This window comes from Heloderma suspectum, chromosome 5 (genome assembly GCF_057233095.1).
Source record: "Heloderma suspectum isolate Gila_16-S chromosome 5, 16-S_ref, whole genome shotgun sequence".
NCBI classification, from domain to species: Eukaryota; Metazoa; Chordata; class Lepidosauria; order Squamata; family Helodermatidae; genus Heloderma; species Heloderma suspectum.
The window spans coordinates 114,523,826-114,541,999 of record NC_139462.1 but is presented as its reverse complement, the minus strand read 5'-3'; the positions used below and the strand labels follow the sequence as shown (position 1 = coordinate 114,541,999).

Below are 18,174 nucleotides of genomic sequence, written 5' to 3'. Positions count from 1 at the left end.
TGCAGGCCAGTCCCCGTTAACAATCTTGCTGCCCTATTTTGGACCAGCTGAAGTTTCCGGTCCATTTTCAAAGGCAGCCCCACATATAACACATTGCAGTAATCCAGACGAGAAGTTATCAGAGCATGGATAACTGTAGCTAGGCTATCTCTGTCCAGAGAGGGGCGTAGTTGGTATACCAACCTGAGCTGATAAAAAGTGCTTTGTGCCACTGAGTTCACCTGTGCCTCAAGTGACAGTTCTGGGTCCAAGAGCACCCCCAAACTACGAACCTGATCCTTTAGGGGGAGTGCAACCCCCTCCAGAACAGGTTGAATATCACCTAGCTGGGCAGACGAACCACCCACTAACAGTACCTCCGTCTTGTCTGGATTGAGTTTCAGTTCATTGGCCCTCATCCACTCCATTACCGTGCCCAGACACTGATTCAGAACAGCCACTGCCTCATCTGGGTTTGATGAGAAAGAGAGGTGGAGCTGGGTGTCATCCGCATATTGATGGCACCTCACCCACACCTCCGGATAACCTCCCCCAGCGGTTTCATGTAGATGTTAAACAGCATAGGGGATAAAATAGAGCCCTGTGGAACCCCATGGCACAATTGCCATGGCACAGAGATATAATCCCCCAGTACCACCTTCTGGAATCGGCCATCCAAGTAGGAGCGGAACCACTGCAGCGCAGTGCCTCCACTTCGCAACCCAGACAACCTATCCAGAAGGATACCATGGTCGATGGTATCGAAAGCCGCTGAGAGGTCCGGAAGAATCAACAGGGTTGCACTCCCCCTGTCCCTCTCCCAGCAGAGGTCATCCCACAGGGCGACCAAGGCAGTTTCCGTTCCAAAACCAGGCCTGAAGCCCGATTGAAATGGATCTAGATAATCCATTTCATTCAACAGTGCCTGGAGCTGTCCTACAACCACCCGCTCAAGCACCTTGGCCAGGAAGGGGATGTTGGCCACTGGCCTATAATTGTTAACATCCTCTGGGCCAGATTAGGCTTTTTCAGGAGTGGTCTAATTACCACCTCTTTTAAAGCGGCAGGCACCACTCCCTCTCTCAAGGAGGAATTTACAACCTCCTGGACCCAGCCGGACATCCCCTCCTTGTTTGATTTAATAAGCCATGAAGGGCAAGGGTCAAGCACACAAGTGGTCGATCGAACTTGGCCAAGCACCTTGCCCACATCCTCAGGCCTCAGTAACTTTCTGGGACTCAGTAAGTTTCTGGGAATATTTGCTTAGGGAAGTGGCACCTGGCAAGCTTTCTGTACAGCTCCCATTGAGAAGTGAAGGCATTTTATATCAAAGGGTTTTTAGTGGGAATTCACTGGGCTTATTTATTGAATATGCTGCTGCTTTAGTCTTTATGGCATCTGATTTAAAACTATTGGTTTACTGGTTACACTTTTGAGACGTTTTCACTTTTTGTCTTACATGTCTCTTTGAAGGTAGCTTCACAGAAAAAGCAACTAATTAATTAATTATGTCGATTAACCATATGGCCTTGGGGTGCTGCCATTATGTGGTACAGAAACACTTAGGGGTGATTAGGTCTGCACTGAGCGGACCAGGAAAGTGTATCTGGAGAAGAGAAGGCTGAGAGTGAACATGATAGCGCTCTTCAAATACCAGAAGAGGGTGAAGCAGGGGTGGGCAACCTGTGGCCCTCCAGATGTTTTGACCTACAACTCTAATGCTAGTTAGGGCTGATGGGACTTGTAGGCCAAAACAGCCGGAAGGCCACATGTTGCCCACCATTGAGTAACGCCTTGCTCACTGCTTCCCCAGAGAGCAGGACTAGATCTCATGGGCTTAAGTTACAGGTGGGTGGATTTCAGGTGATCATTAGAAGAAACAACTTGAGCAGTTCAACAATGGGACCAATTACCCAGAGCAGCCTTCCCCAACCTGGTGTCTTCCAGATGTTTTGCACTTCAACTCCCATCAGCATAATCCATGGTCAGGAATGCTGGGAGTTGTGGTCCAAACCATCTGCAGGGCACTGTTGGGGAAGGCTGACCTAGAGGGATGGTAGGCTCTTCCAAGCTTGACAAGTTCAAGCAGAGGCTGGACAGCAATCTGCTAGATATGCTCTAGATCTGGAGTTCCTGCAGCAGGTTGGACTAGATGGTCTTCAAGGTCTCCTCCAACTCTCTGAATCTATGAAATAATAAATGCGTTTTCTAAAGTACGACAGGAATTTGTGAAATATTGTATGTGCAAAGTTTTAACACATCACTTCCATACTTGACTTTATGAGCCCCACGGCTTGCAATAGCTATGACGTTAACACCAGCTACTCACTTTTTGGCAGCTTTCAATGAATTCATCTATGGTAACTACACCATCCTTATTCTTGTCCATTTTCTGCCAAAGAAGAAAATTTTGGTTAAGTGATGTCATCCTCTTGTTAAGGCTGCCCTTTTCATTACTGTTTGAAACAAAGGCTGTATGAAGATGGTAATAATGCCAGCCAAAAAAGCTGCTTGCTAGATTGCTAACACTGTTACTCCTACGTTAGCTACCACATTATATTTCCTTTGACAACCACAATGAAAGGCACCCAGTACAGGTGAGTTTAAAAAGAAATTAGGGGGAGGGGAGACATGATTGCTTAGCAAAGGACACAATAAGAGCAGCACATTTCCTTACCCTAACAGTGAAAATCATCAATGTGATGTTTCCAAGACGATCATTTTTTCCTACTATCAGTTGGTGACTCTCACCTGGAAAAAGGTTTCCACATGTTGTCTTGGGGCATCCTCTTTGACAACAGGATAAGTACATTTCCCCATCATATCATATATAGCTTTCATAATATCCAGCATTTCCTGGTGGGAGAAACACATGTTAAAGTCAACAGAAAAACATGCATTATTTGGTACAAGATTTGCATTTAGAAGCCCTGCTAACCTAGAATTTAAACCGTACTAGATTGTATTGTGTATAGGTTTGTTTTGAAATGAATTAAAGTCAGTTGCTGATGTTTGGATAAGTAAACTGCTAGTAATCAACCTTCAATCAGGTGATGGATGCTTCTCCCTATCCATCTTTTCAAATAGAAAAAAAAACAACCCACATGTTCATGTGGAAACTTACTGGTGTTAATGTCTGCAGGTCTAGAAAAGCATTTTCTGACCTATAATACACTATTTCCCCCAATGTCTCAGCTGTATCTTTCAAAAGCAATGTGAAAAGATAGCCATAAGGAGGAAATGAAGGCTGAAAAAAACAACCCATGCCTGTGTTTCAACCATCATTATATCAAACTTTATCTGGGCGCTCAATGAATTATATTTAAAGGAAGGAGGACCATTTTACACTGGATAGAGATTCCTTAAAGACTATTTTCTTTGAAAAGAAACTACTGCTAGATAAAGTCAAGCCTGTGAAGAGGATAAGGGAGATCAAAAATTTATTTGAGAAAATCAAGGTTACTTGCTTACTCTTGTGAGTCTGCTATCATGCTGTCTCTCTGTCATGCTGCATTTCTCCACTGTCCCCACCCTCCAAATTTGGAGGGATTGTCTTTGTGGAAGAGCATTTACACCAGGACCACACAACCGCCCACAGACAGAAGTGGTTCATTCTGGAACCAGCTTTATTGCTTGATTTTGCTGGCTGTGTGTCTATGTCTTTGTCTGTGTGGTTGAAAGAGAGGGAAGGAGTGGAGAGGTATGCAGCAGAGCCTTGACTGCAGAAGCAACCCAAGCAAATGGTTGGAGTCACAGTACTTTCAGAGACGCTAATGAAGTAACTTGAGATTGGAGGTGTGTAGCATGAGATCGCTTGTAAAGGAGGAAGGGGTGCTTTGTCCCCAACACCCTGTACATAAGGGATCTGGGCATGCACCTCTTATTTTAGACCGCAAGATGGAACTGCTTGAATAACAAGGAATTTCTCGTCAGCCCCTGGATTTGATCTACACAGCTCTGACACATGCACTTAATGACAAGGGACTGGATCCAGATTTAGGCATGTGCAACTGGGATGGCGGAAGTGGTCTTCTTCCCCATGACAATCTGTCCAACCCCCTGAAATTGCTACACAGAGGATCAGGGGACCCTGGTGAAAGGGGTGAGCTTTTGTGTGGGGAGAGAGAGGGGAAAACTGGGCAGAGACACCTGCCATGAGCAGAGCCCTTCGGTTTATGGCCCTGGGTCCAACCCAAGAACTTTCAAGTTACAGTGGCAAGAAAAAGTGTGTGAACCCTTTAGACTGTCACATATTTCCAACCTAAAATGTTATTGGATCTTAATCTAACCCCATAATCCTAGATAAAGAACCATAGATAACCTGATTAAACAAATGACACACAAACATGATGCTTTTTTAACCTCTATTTATCTGCAATTGATTCAACATTCAGTATCCATGTGTGAAAAAGTATGTGAGCCTTTAGATTCAGTACCTGGTGAACTCCATTGAGCAGCAATGACTTCAAGGAAGCATTTCCTGTAACTGTTGGTCAGTCTCTCACATCGGTTTTGAAGAACTTTGGCCCATTCCTCCTTATAGAACTGCTTCAGCTCAGTGACATTTGAGGCCTTCTTGCAGAAACAGCTTGCTTCAGGTCCTGCCACAACATTTTGATGGGTTTTAGATCCAGACTTTGACTAAGCCATTCTAAAACACGGAATTTCTTCCTCCACAGCCATTCTTTTGTATATCTGCTTGTATGTTTAGGATCATTGTCTTGTTGCATGACCCACTTTTGGTTCAGCTTCAGCTCACGGATGGATGGCCTGATATTCTCCTCTAGAATCTTCTGATACACTGCAGAATTCATGGTTGTATCAAGGATGGCAAGGTCCGGAGGCAGCAAGCAGGCCCAAATTATCATATTCCCACTACCATGCTTGATGGTTGGGATGAGTAGGGATGGACGGACTCACCTATGTCCGTGCGTGTCAGTTGCTCGCCAAGCTGCCCTCCCCCATTTGCCCTGCCATGAGCTGTTGGAGGGCTCAGAAAGCAGCCAATGAAAGCTGAGGAGCTACCCATCCCCATAGCGAGTCAAGCCTCGGTTGTACACAAAATGGCAAGGAAAATGGGGGAACAGGGGAAGAGCTGCTCACTTTTCAATGAAGAAGCTAAAATCCACAATTATCCCTGATGGCATCTGAAGGCTCCCCATGAGAGCACCCCACCACCGCAATTTTGCCTCATTCTAGCAAACGGGCAGAGAGTTATAGCTCCCACCCCCTTTTCCCCTTTATGTGCACTTTTCCATGAAGCAGCTAAATTCTGCTATCATCCAGTAGAGCATTTGGAGAGGTGCCCTGAGGGCATCCCACCTGTGTAATTTCGACCCATTCCAGCAAACTGTCGGGGAGTTATTGCTCCCACCCTCTTTCCCTCTTTACGTGCACTTTCAAACCTGTGAAGTAACACGTGCATCAGAGAAGCTCTGAAGTAACACATGCATCAGAGAAGAATCACGATTCCCTGATTGCACGGCCCTGATACAGCGAAGTCACACAAGCATTAGAGAAGCAGCGAAGTCAGCCACTATTTCTGTAGAAGAGGTCTTACACAGCATGGGGAACAGCTGCCATTTTGTGCATAAGCAGGCCCTCCAGAAGGACAGGTGGCCCCGCAATGCTTGTCGGTAATTCGCTGAGCACTCCAGCAGCTCGCACAGTGAGTGGAGGTGGGCGGTAGAGGTAGCTTGGCGAGAGGGGTCCAGAGGGGTGAGCAGCAGGGAGTCTGTTGGACTCCATCCCCTTCCCAGATGCCCACACCATCCCTATGGATGAGGTTCTTCTGTTTGAACTCAGTGTTTGTTTTGCGCCAAACATAACATTTCTCATTGAGGCCAAAAAGTTCTACCTTTGACTCATATGTCCAGGAACATTGTTCTAGAAGTCTTGGGGATCATCTATGTGATCGTTAGTAAACTTCAGATGGGCAGCAATGTTCTTTTCAGAGAGCAGTGGTTTCCTCCTGGCTATCCTCCTATGAACACCATTCTTGTTCAGTCTTTCTCTGATTGTTGAGTCATGAACACTCACATTAGCTGAGGTGAAAGTGGCCCGCAGGTCCTTCGATATTATTCCGATGTTCTTTTTTGGCTTCCTGGATGATGTGCCAGTTTGTTCTTGGAAAGATTTTGGTAGGACAACTGCTCCTGGGTAGAGTGACTGTGGTCTTCTCCAGTTGTAGACTATCTGTCTGGCAGTGGATTGGTGGAGCCCCAAATCCTTAGAAATGGTTTTGTAACCCTTTCTAGACTGATGAGCAGCAATAACTCCTTTGCTGCGGTCTTCAGAGACGTCTTTTGATCGTGGCATGACATGTTTCCACACAACAGTACAGTGAAGACCAAACTCACAAAGTTTCTGATCCTTTTATAGGGTGGGGCCTCCCAAATTCACCCTGAAGGTCTACCTAATTATTTAAGCACCTGATTCTAATTATTCCCTTTAACTGAGCTGATGCAACCAGGGGTTTGCTTAATTTTGCACATACCCTGTCAGTTAAGTATTCATTGTTTGCCTAATGTATACATTGTTTTATTTCACAAGACACAGAATTAGTTAATATGAACCCTGTTGGATATTTAGAAAAGGACTGGTTTTGATTCACAAAGGCAATCATGGTAAAACTATGGAATTTCCATAATTATCATTAGGGTTCACAAACTTTTTCTCACCACTGTATAGTGAGTGAAATGGACTCCTTACCTCTTTAGTTATATAGCCATCCTTATTTATATCATACAAATTAAAAGCCCAGTTGAGTTTTTCCTGCACTGTTCCACGGAGCAAAATTGAAAGGCCCATAACAAAATCCTAAAAGAAAGAAAGAAAAGTGGCTTTAATATTTTCTAAACTGATATAACAATGCTACATCTTGGACAGCTGGAGAAACAAAAATGTAAAAGACCATAAGGCCATCACGTGAAACCCTGTTCCTTGAACAGAATGGCAGCTTTGCCTTCCTCCCTTGCAGTAAAGGTGACAGTCCAAAGTTAGGTACTTTTATAGCTAAGCATACATTTAGTTATGTTGAAATCTGATTTTTGTATGAGATGGTAGTCGTCTCTGACACTTTTGCATTAGCAATATACAGTAAACTCAATTAATATAGTAATATAGTTTAGTAATAAAGTTTCATCCTGAGAGGGATAAAAGTGACCAGAGAGCTACTAGGAACTTCTATCTTAAAGCAAACAGAAGTTAATTACATAGCTCAATTAAAGAGGGTCAACTGCTCTTTTGCAGAGTTTATATATGTAGGGATATATTTAAGGGCCGCCTTTGGGATTATCTGTGAGTATCCTTAATTTCCTATTGGTCTGGATTCCGTGGACAAGTATCACAGACTTGCCGATGCCCAGGGGAGGCAAGGACAGAAGAAATTATTATAGATCAGCTCCGGTGACTTCAATAGGAATAGAAGGTAGAATGTTCGACCCAGGAACACACAGTCCCTAAATAAAGTTAGGGTTAGTGGCATAACAAAAAGCAGCTGCTTCTGTGGCTCCCAGAGGGCATGCCAGAACCCTGGGAAGGTCAGCTGTTGTGTGCCCGCTGCTCTAGTCTTTCACTGTGCCGAGCACGAGCCAAAGGAGCGTTCACTCCCTGGAGCAAGCGGGTATTGCTTGCCCTGACAGCACCTAGAAGGAATCTCCCACCTGCCCGTCCCGCTGCCACCCCCCACGGCCTGTGTCCCCAGAATCCATTCCTCTCTAGGACTTACTGTGCAGGGAGAAGGAGAAAATCAAAACAATCTTAAAAAAAAAAAAAGATGAAAAAGGGTTAAGACAAGAGAACTCGCCAGAAGCAAGATTACAAGGTTGGATCCCATTTGCTGCTCTGGGAAAATGCTATCCCTGAAAGTTCTTGAATGCTTTCCAGGGAACAGGAATTTGTGGTAAGAAACTTCCTTCTTAGCCTTCCAGCTTCCTATTCTACAGGAAATGCATACTCCGTGGATTGGATCCAACTTTGCTGTTGCACCTGTGGAACAGATACCACTGGAGGAAGGGGACTTTTGTGTCTTCCTGACCCCTACCATCCCCAATGCACCTTCCAAATCTCCAGAGAGTCTCCCAACTTCCAGAGCAGATTTGGAGGGTGTGCTTGGGGGGCAGGGAGGCTGTCTGCAGCAAGAAGGAGAGGATGGGGAAACCCCATTCCACCAGCAGTATCTGTTCCATGGGAACAACGACAAAGTTGGATCCATCCCCAAGTCTGTTTCAAACATTTTAGGAGTGGGCCGCTATCAGGATTCCTTTAACCCCACTTTACTTCAATGCCCAAACACACACAGATGAGAGGCTTCAGTCTACAGCTTTTAATCCATTACTTCACAGGGTCATACAGATGTAAATTCTCAGTGACTCTCAGTCTACAAAGGAAAGCCTTCAGGGGATTCAAAAGGAAGTTATGAGAGTTGCCCGCCAATTGAAGAGGGAGGTGGTCTCGCTAGCCTAACCGAAGGGGGGGGGGTCCCTCTCTTCTCGTGAGGCCTCTAAGCGCAGCTTTTCACACAAGGCCAATCGGGTAGACTGTCTAAGTTCTGCCCCTGCCTTCTCTCTCTTTGCTTTGCTCCACACCTGCATCTGGCGTCTATTAGGTCATTCTCCCCAAACCCCGCCTCCTCCTGTTCGCTGCCTCTCACGGGGGTGTGTGTGAAGAGGGACCCTTGTGCTCAGCCAGCTGGACGTTTGTAACCTGAGAAGCAGGCCTACTCATATCTGGACTAGCCTGGGAAAGCACCTCCCCCATGTCTGGCAGTTCTCCTTCAGAATCTGAACTGCTATCCCACTCCCTGCACTCAGGAACACCCCTGACAGCCATGAGCATCTGACATCCTTAAGCTCACTAATAGGAAAACATAATAGTATTCAAGCAGGGCCACCCAGAGGAATCGGGGGGCCCATGTCACACTCAAACATTTCAAGCGTTTTGAAATTATATATAACTGAAAGACCATAAATCCCATTTTAAAAGTCTCAGCTTCTCAAATAACTATAGCATACATATAAATACCTACATAATTAGAAAGTAAATATCAAAATATTTGTACCTAATAACTAATTATTAGTACATTTAATCTTTCTTCAGTAGGTAATTAAAAATATTTCAGACCTCATGTTAAAGTGGGTTTGGAGAGCAGTGTCCCCTCAAAGTGGAAATAAAGCAGATACTGTGCCTCAGTCGCTCCACCCACTCCATTCAACTGGGCTTGGACCACCCAACACACCCACAAGTGGCTGTGATTGGCCACTGACTGGCCAGCCAGCCACTACTCCATTTACTGATCAGGCAATTAGCCAGCCTTCTTCCTCTGTGCAACCTCCCCGCTATCGCCCCAAAGTACCCCTCTCATGCGGAGGGAAGGGGTCATCTCTGAATGGCCAGCTCAGGACAACAGCCTGAGCTGACCCTATTTTTCGTGGCGCTTCCTCTCTTAATTAGGGGGCTAGCACTGCCTGGCGCTGGGCACCAGGCAGACTCCAAAGCCTTTCCGGTCCAGGGAAAAGCTCTAGAACAGCAGAAACGTTCTGAACACGTGCAAGCATGTTTTTCGAAATTAAAAAAAAATTGTTCTCCTTGCCTTGGCTCATGTGAATGGCTCACATTTTATTAAAAGAAAATAACGCTTGTCCAGGGCCTCCCCCTGCTGCATGTGGCCTGGGGCAAACTGCCCCCCCCCCCGCTCTGGGCAGGCCTGTTAATTCAAGAGAAGGAATGGGAAGTGTTATTTTTCTCAGCAGCCCCCCACCGTGACTCATGGATAACCACTTTCAGAACTGCGCCGGCTGTCAAAAGCAGTTTGTGACTGAACTACAGTGTTGTTGTCATTGTTTTGTTTTTTTTTAAAGCTCACAAATTCCATGTTGCTAACCTTAGGTGAGCCCCAGCAGCAATTTGGATTTCAGCCACTGTCTTTTCTCAGGGATTTTTCCTAGTGACAAACTAGCTACACTAGCCAAAAATAGGAAATGAGTGAATGCATGTCATGTATCTGTTTTTTAACACTAAAATAGCAACTGTCCGAATCAGACTGCGATGTGTGGGGCAGCAGAATTTAAAACTTTCCCCCATGCTGCAGTTGTAATGACTCCCTGTGCAAGCACAGACACAGAAGCTACTATTCACCCTAAGAGAGAAGCTGGCAAACAGCAAGCTGGGGGCAATTTTATTGGAACTGTGGCATGGGGAAAAGGGTTAAATCTCCCTCGCCCTGCACCTCACAGTTCTGATCCAGACAGCTACTTTTTAAGTTTTAAAAAACAGATTTGTGAAGGGCATTCATGCACCATCTCGTTTGGCCTGGAGATCTTATAGGAGGAGAGAAAAGAAGACTATTCTGTTGACAAAGCAGCAAAAAGCAGCAAAAATGGGTTAGGATAGGTAACATAGGAAGTTGTATGGCCTGGCTCAGTTGATCATATCTCACCTGAGTAAGCCAAGATATGCACAAGCCTTTTGTCTGCATGCTCTGTCCTCACACAGCCCCTCCCTCCTCGACATGCAGCAGTAACCCCGGAAGGCAGCAATTAATAACCATTACTGTAGGGTTACACTTGTTATCTGTATGATAATAGGACAATATCTATGTTATATGTATGTTAATAGCACAAAATGTTTTTTTAAGTTTTAAAAACTGTGCAATCAGACCCCACATACCGTCTGAGAAAGATTTTGTACCTTATCTTGTCAGGTATTATTGACTCTGATGACTAATGCACAATTATATTGTTTTGCTGCAAAAGGGAAGGTCTCAATAAAAGCATGATGTTATTCACTTGCAAGTGGTGTCATACTTAATAACTTCCGCCAGGTATTTTATTTGCTTGGGTTTCTTGGGATACATTTGACCCTGATACCAGATTGGTATGGCCCATTTTTATACTGATGGAGGATTAAACACACCCTTCACTCTCCTACTGAAATGAATGGCAATTAAAAAAACTGAACTGTGCCTGGATTATGTCCATTCATGGTTTCATGAATGATTTCCACTGATTTCAATGTTACTGTGTTGTGGGTATGCTTCCACTCTTTAATTCTTGTTTGGAGGGAGACAGTAAGCACAAGCAATGATTGAGAGCACCCAATATTTCAGGCTGGATCCAGGAATTCCTTTCTGTGAGAGGAAGGCCTCCACTCACAGAAGGCCCCCCTGCCTGACTTTTGGGATTCCCCACTCCCTACGCTACGCCACACCTCCCTTCATTCAGCAAGGTCTCCTGACTCTCTTGACTTTCTGTGTAGATTTTAAGGGGGCTGGAGCAGCTGCTGTAGGAAGGAGAGGGCAGAGAAATCTACTTCTGCTAATGCAGTTGATCCAGCATAAATCTGGATTCAGTCCTATAGCGCTGTTGAAGCTATTTGGGTGTGGACCTGAGCATGCCCCAGTAAGCTGCTCTCTGACTTTTCTAAAAAAACGGGTAGGACATAGTTTAATAAAGAGATAAAAATATCAGACATGAACCCACCTAAGCACTTTTCAGTCCCATTGATTTCAACAGAGGAATTAGGCATGCACTTAAATCTTTCTCCTTAAAGGCAGTGGGACTTGAAAGTGCTTAACTTTGGTTGGATCATGCCCATCATTCTTAATGTGACTTGCCTATACCCTTCCCAAATTACATACCATGAAAGCCTCACAAACGACACAAATGGAGATGACAAAACTGACAGAATTGCAAATTTAACACAAAATACTCCTTCTGTGGCCATTCCATCTTATCTTTAAATACATATTTATATACCATCTGCAGTTGACTATTCTGTTACAGGCTATGTTCTGAAAATTATTTTCACTATTTATAAAAACAGAGCAAAGGGTTTTGGAGAAATACATAAACCAAAATGGCAAAGGCCTTAGGATACATTTATACATTTCAGTAACTTCATAGTTATAACGCAACAATGTCTTAAAGGACTCTGCTCAACAAAGTTTTACTATTTATCATGTGCGTATTCTGATGTGATGTTACACAGGAAAGAAAAAACAGATACCTGGTTGTTCTTCCCTAGGCTGGCACACTAATAAGGCTGCATCTTAAAAAAGCTCTGTTGGGGGGGGGGGGTGCGTGCACACATGCACACACACACACAAATATTTTTCACTCCATTTTCCTTTTCAGCTTCATATTTCTTTCTGGAATCTTTTGCTCTCTACACAACTTTGTTTACAAGCACCAAAAAAACCTTTTAAGCTATAAGAAAAAGATGACGAACAGCCCACTTCCTTAGATTTTGGTCCAGGCATGAGAAATCAGCAAACTGGCGCAGGAAAGATTAAGAGGATACATTTTGGAGCTCCGGTGTCACCATCCTCTGTCTGAGCTGCTTCTGCCACTCTGGCTTTAGAAAGAAAAAGGTGCAACGTGCCAAAGGGGCAAACGAAGGCCTCCATCTTTCTGCTGGTAGGCAGCTCTCCAAGCTTTCCCAAAGCTGTTTTGACATGAGGCTCTACTTACAAGCAGCCAGGGATAAGCCAGGGAATTGCCTATGATCAAATAGGTCTTCCAGTATAAACCCAGCAATACATTCCACAGAAATTTGTTCTAAATGGAAAGAATGTGCAAGCAACATCTCAACAGAGGAAAGCAGCGTGAAAGTAAACAAATACGACTCTACTGACTTAAAGGTGCTCTTTAGCACCTATTTTACTATCCATTCGGCACAATGTAATTGTGTCTCATCTGAGGCAAACAGGCAGGAATTATTTATTTACCCCAGCAACAGCGGATTTATCTTTGATCCTAGGAATGTTTATCCAGAGAACAACATTCCACTGATGTCAAAATGGCTTACGTACAGGTGACTGAGCTTTGGGTCATAGACTTAAAGGGTTTATCAGCATATTTCCAACAAAACTTTTAAAATGCTGAGACTGGTTATTACTTCTGGCAGGAACCACCCCTGTTTTTCATGGCAAAAAGTCTAGTTTTTATTCATTATAGGCTTATTTATACAATCATTACCCTCTGTTGATCGAAAACGTGATGATACCAATCCGGTACTGGGCTCAAATATACCCCAAGAAAGCCACACTAATAAAATCTTTGGGGGAAGTTATTAAGCATGACACCATTTGCAAGTAAAAAAAGAAAAAGCATGCCTTTCTTGAGTACTTTCCTTTTCTAGTAAAACAATATAGTTGCACATAAGTCATCAGAGTCAACAATACCACACAATGTAAAGTACAAAAACTGACATGATTGGTATGTAGGACCTAACTAACCCCACAGTTATTTAAACGTAAAAAACTTATTGTGCCATTAACATATACATAGCACATGTATAACAGTGAAATAATGATGAATAACATCAACAACAACAAACCCTGCAGCCATAGTACACACTACCCAAGCTGACTATGCAAAATTACCACAGGCCCCAACTGCATGACTAGGACAGGCAAAACAGTTACATGAAGCACAGCATTGGGGCTATTTTTGTCATTGTGTTAACCACGGCAATGATACCTTCCCCTTTTCTTGGTGCCAGTAGTTAAGCTGCCTCTCTTAACATCCCAGGCAAGGTGCCTCTATGTCTAGCAGACTCAACCTATGGTTTGATCCTAGATCTAGTAGGAAGAGATGTCTTTGGGATAACAACCAATGCCAAGGAAGCTATAAGAGAAAAGAAGTCTTCCTTCAGAAAATGGAAGTCTTGCCCAAATGAGGAAAACAAAAGGGAGCACAAGCCTGCACAGAGGAGATGCAAGCCGACAATGAGATGCAAAAAAGCATTTTGAGGAGCAATTTGCTAACAACATCAAGGCCAACAATAAAGAATTCTTTAAATATATCACAAGCAGGAAACCAGCTAGGGAGGCAGTTGGACCACTGGATGACAATGGAGTTAAACGAGTACTAACGGAGGATAAGGAGATTGTGAAGAAGCTGAAAGAATTATTTTCATCTGTCTTCACCGCAGAAGATATAGGACAGATACCTGTGCCTGAACTGATGTTTTCAGGAAGGGAGTCTGAGAAACTAAGGCAAATATTGGTGACAAAAGATGAAGTTCTCAACCTTACTGACAAATTGAAAGTGAAAAAATGACAGGGCCCAGATGGTATCCATGCTAGTGTTCTTAAAGAACTCAAATATAAAATTGCTGATCTTCTAACAAAAATATGCAACATGTCCCTAAGATCAGCCTCTGCACCAAAGGACTGGTAAATGGCCAATGTAAGTCCAATGTTTAAAAAGGGATCCAGGGGGATCTGGGAAAGGACAGTCTAGTTAGCTTAACATCTGCTCCAGGTAAATTGGTTGAAAACATTATTAACGATAAAATTAGTAAGCACATAGAAGGAGAATCCCTGCTGAAAAAGAATCAACAGGGCTTCCGCAAAGGTAAGTCCTGTCTCACTAACCTTTTAGAGTCCTTTGTGAGTATCAATAAATATGTGAGCAGGGTGATCTGGTAGACATTGTCTGCTTGGACTTCCAAAAGACTTTTGACAAAGTCCCTCACCAAAGTCTCCTGAACAAATTTAGCAGTTGTGGAATAAGAGGAGAGGTCCTCTAATGGATCAGTGACTGGCTAAAGAGCAGAAAGCAGAGAGTAGAAATAACTGGTAAATCCTCCCTGTGGAGTGATGTAAATAGTGGGGTGTATTGATGTAAGTAGTGGGGTGTATCTGTATTGGGACCAATGCTTTTCGACTTATTCATAAATGATCTGGAATTAGGACTGAGCAGTGAAGTGGCCAAATTTGCTGATGACACCAAATTATTTAGGGTGGGTAAAACAAAAAGGGATTGTGAAGAGCTCCAAAAGGATCTCTCCAATCTGGGAGAATGGGCATCTAAATAGAAAATGTGGTTCAATGTAAGCAAGTGTAAAGTGATGCATGTTGGGACAAAAATCCCAACTTCAAGTATAAGCTGGTGGGATCTAAGCTAAGAGTGACTGAACAAGAAAGAGATCTTGGCGTTGTGGTGGACAGCTCGATGAAAATGTCAATCCAGTGTGTGGCTTCTGTGAAAAAGGCAAATTCCATGTTAGGCATAATTAGGAAAGGAACTGAAAATAAAACTGCCAATATCATACTATCCTTATACAAATATATGGTGTGAACACACGTGGATTACTATGTACAGTTCTGGTCACCACACCTAAAAAAAAAGTTAATGTAGAGCTGGAAAAAGGGCAGAAAGGGGCAACTAGGGGCTGGAGCAACTCCCCTATGAGGGCAGGTTACAACAGTTGGAATTGTTTACCTTGGGGGAAAAAGGCACGTAAGGGGAGACATAATAGAGGTGTACAAAATTATGCATGGTGTGGAGAATGTGGATAGGGAGACATTTTTCTCCTTCTCTCATAATACCAGAACCCAGGGTCATCTCATGAAGCTGATTGGTGGGAGTTTCAGTACAGGTAAAAGGACATACTTCTTCACACAGAGGATAATTAAACCATGGAATTCACCACCACAAGATGTAGGGATAGCTACCAATTTAGATGGCTTTAAAAGTGGGTTAGACAAATTAATGGATAAGGCTAGCAATGCCTACTAGTCCTAATGGCTATATGCCACTTCCACTATCAGAAGCAGTATACCTATGTACACCAATTGCTGGGGAACATGGGCAGGAAGGTGCTGTTGCACTCATGTCCTGCTTGTGGGTTTCCCATGGGGAGCTGGTTGGCCACTGTGTGAACAGAATGCAGGACTAGATGGACCCTTGGTCTGATCCAGCACAGCTCTTATGTTTTTATGGGTTGCTCATACCATCATGGGTTGTTCAGCTTCAAACAATATTGCTGTTTAAGCAGCAATGTTCACTATATTTGGGAGGGGGAACATCACTGGCCACAGTTTGATCATGCATTCAGAGGTGTATGCAACAACCATCTCCCCACAAGTGTCCACGCCACCTTTAGCTTTATTATAATACGGGATGATCTCAGGCTTGGGATTCTGTCTGAGATTTCTGCATCGTTATGCACTGAAAAAAGGAGAATCACTGTCCTTCCTTTTTTGGCATATAACTTGCAACTGTCAGATCTTCCTGAAAATCAAAAATGCTGCTGTTCACTTTTCTAGATTTGTGGGGAATGAATTCTGGGGGGATTTCAAATTTTTTGTTTGTTTGTTTTCAATGTGCCAACCAGAATTTGTTTTTTAATTAAGCCCCTGGCTAGAGATAGACTTGGCAAAAGGAGAAGGGGACGGCAGAGGATGAGATGGCTAGATAGCATCACTGATGCAATGAATATGGACTTGAGGACACCCCGGGAGAGAGCGCAGGACAGGAAGGCCTGGCGTGCTATGGTCCATGGGGTCACGAAGAGTCGGACATGACTGAACGACTGAACAACAACAAGAGATAGACTGGTGAAGACCTTTTACTGGATCCAGAAATACGCTGGACCAACTGCGCTAACAGAAGTGGGCTTCCCTGCTCCCTCCTTCCCACAGCAGCCCCTCCATTCTCCTGCAAATGTTGAGCTGTGGTGTGTGTGGGGGGGAGATCCCCCAAAATCGGGCAGAAGGACCTTCTGCGAACACAGCCATTCTTCTCGTGAAAGGCAGATCTTGGATCCAGTCCCTATTCAGTTGTTATTTCGTCCAGAACTCTGTAAATGTTAGTTTTGCAACCTTTGTCTGGCCAAGGGTTTGCAGGCTGGGGCCTCCCCACCTTTGTGTCAGAATCAGATGATGTTCGGGAATTGCAACAAAGCCAGAATTTAATGCCATTCTTTGTGGGTTTGGATGACATATACTGCCTCATTCAACATTTTCCTCTGAACAGCACTAATTGTTCATCAACCATAATTTTCTCACAAAGCAGGAAGCATATCCCACAGGTCACACTCAAGGACCAGCTCGTCTCTCACAGTGGTAGTTCAGTGTTAAAGCCAATAATCAAATCTGAGGATTTCATTGATTCTGTTGGAGGAAGTGAGCAACATAGTGCCTTAAGAGTGTTGACGGCAACACTCTGCAGCACATTTTGCAATGGCCTTTCTGTGAGGAGAGAAAAGTGCTGATCTAAAGGACATTGGCTGAAAGTTGCCATTAAGTCTGGCCATCTGCTGAGGTGATGGTGCAGGTTGTTTGAAAACATTTCCAGAGACAATTGGAGTTGCAGTGTAAAAACTGTTTTGTTGGGTCTCAAGGAAAAATGTTTTTTTTAAATGTTCAAACGATTTGGGTTTGGGAAGGGATTTAGAAAACTTTTGGGGCACCATTGACCCTGATATAATCTCTGATGATGTCAAGGGAAGTGAGTGATTTGTCTCTTATGAAAATAAACAAAATATTGTGTTTTCACCCTCTATACTCTTTCTTAGAGGCTAAGCATCTGTAGATTTGACAAGTAACTAACAACTTTAACTAGCATTTTTTATTTTGACCCCTAGCGCCTCATGTGCATGGTTTGTTGGTTTTCTCAGAGCATCTTTACATGAGGCTTTTACTACATGCTTGTGACTGGTCACTCACAGACGTTTGTGGGTCCTTTACATGACTTTGTCAACCTTCAGAGCATCTCCTGCGCTTTCTGACCTTTATCCTGCATTTTAAAAGATTGGTGAGAACCCAATAAGAAACATTAACCTGAAATATTGTCTGTGTGTAATTGTGTAGTTCCACTATAACCACAGCACCATCTACTGTCTGTAAAATGAAACATATAGAACTTGCCGAGAAAGAAATTCCCTGATTCAAAACATGTGTTCATATAAAGGAGATGATCTTAATCCCACAAAGAGTCTGGAAGCAGAAGCCCCAGAAAGGAGGCAGGATTTTCGCCTCATGTGGTGAAGCCCTCAGACATTCCAGTAGGAACAGAATTCACCCCACAATTTTTCACTAAATTAAGGAGAGGGTGTCCTAAACACCATATGGCAGCTTTCCCCAACCTGATGCCCTCCAGATGTTTTGGACAAGAGCTCCCAGCATAAAATAAAAACCAGAAGGGGCAGGGAGCCTGGGCAGGCTCCACGGGCATGTTAGTGCCTACAGGCACCATACTGGAAGCCCCAGGTGGAGGAATAAAGAGGGTTTGAAAAACCAGGAATTGTTAAAAGGTTATATTTACTTGGTTATTTTTATACTATTAAACTATTTTAATATACTTTTTAAACGATTATACTATTCTGTTTTCATACTCAATAAAATATTGATAAACTGTAGAGCTTTTCTGTTTTATTCTTGGAGTAAGTGGCCATATTTTAAAA

At 43.6% G+C, this 18,174-nt stretch overlaps 1 protein-coding gene across 4 annotated transcripts in view; it reads right to left on the bottom strand.

The window, feature by feature from the left end:
- Positions 1–18,174, bottom strand: part of KCNIP4 (potassium voltage-gated channel interacting protein 4) — a 148,691-nt gene that overhangs the window by 5,835 nt on the left and 124,682 nt on the right. For all 4 annotated transcript variants that reach the window (XM_084857032.1, XM_084857035.1, XM_084857034.1 and 1 more), the window contains 3 exons: positions 6,691–6,798; positions 2,731–2,835; positions 2,309–2,371 (listed from right to left, as the gene is read on the bottom strand). In XM_084857032.1, coding sequence (XP_084713158.1) covers positions 2,309–2,371; positions 2,731–2,835; positions 6,691–6,798 — 276 coding nt within the window. The remainder of the gene's footprint in view (positions 1–2,308; positions 2,372–2,730; positions 2,836–6,690; positions 6,799–18,174) is intronic.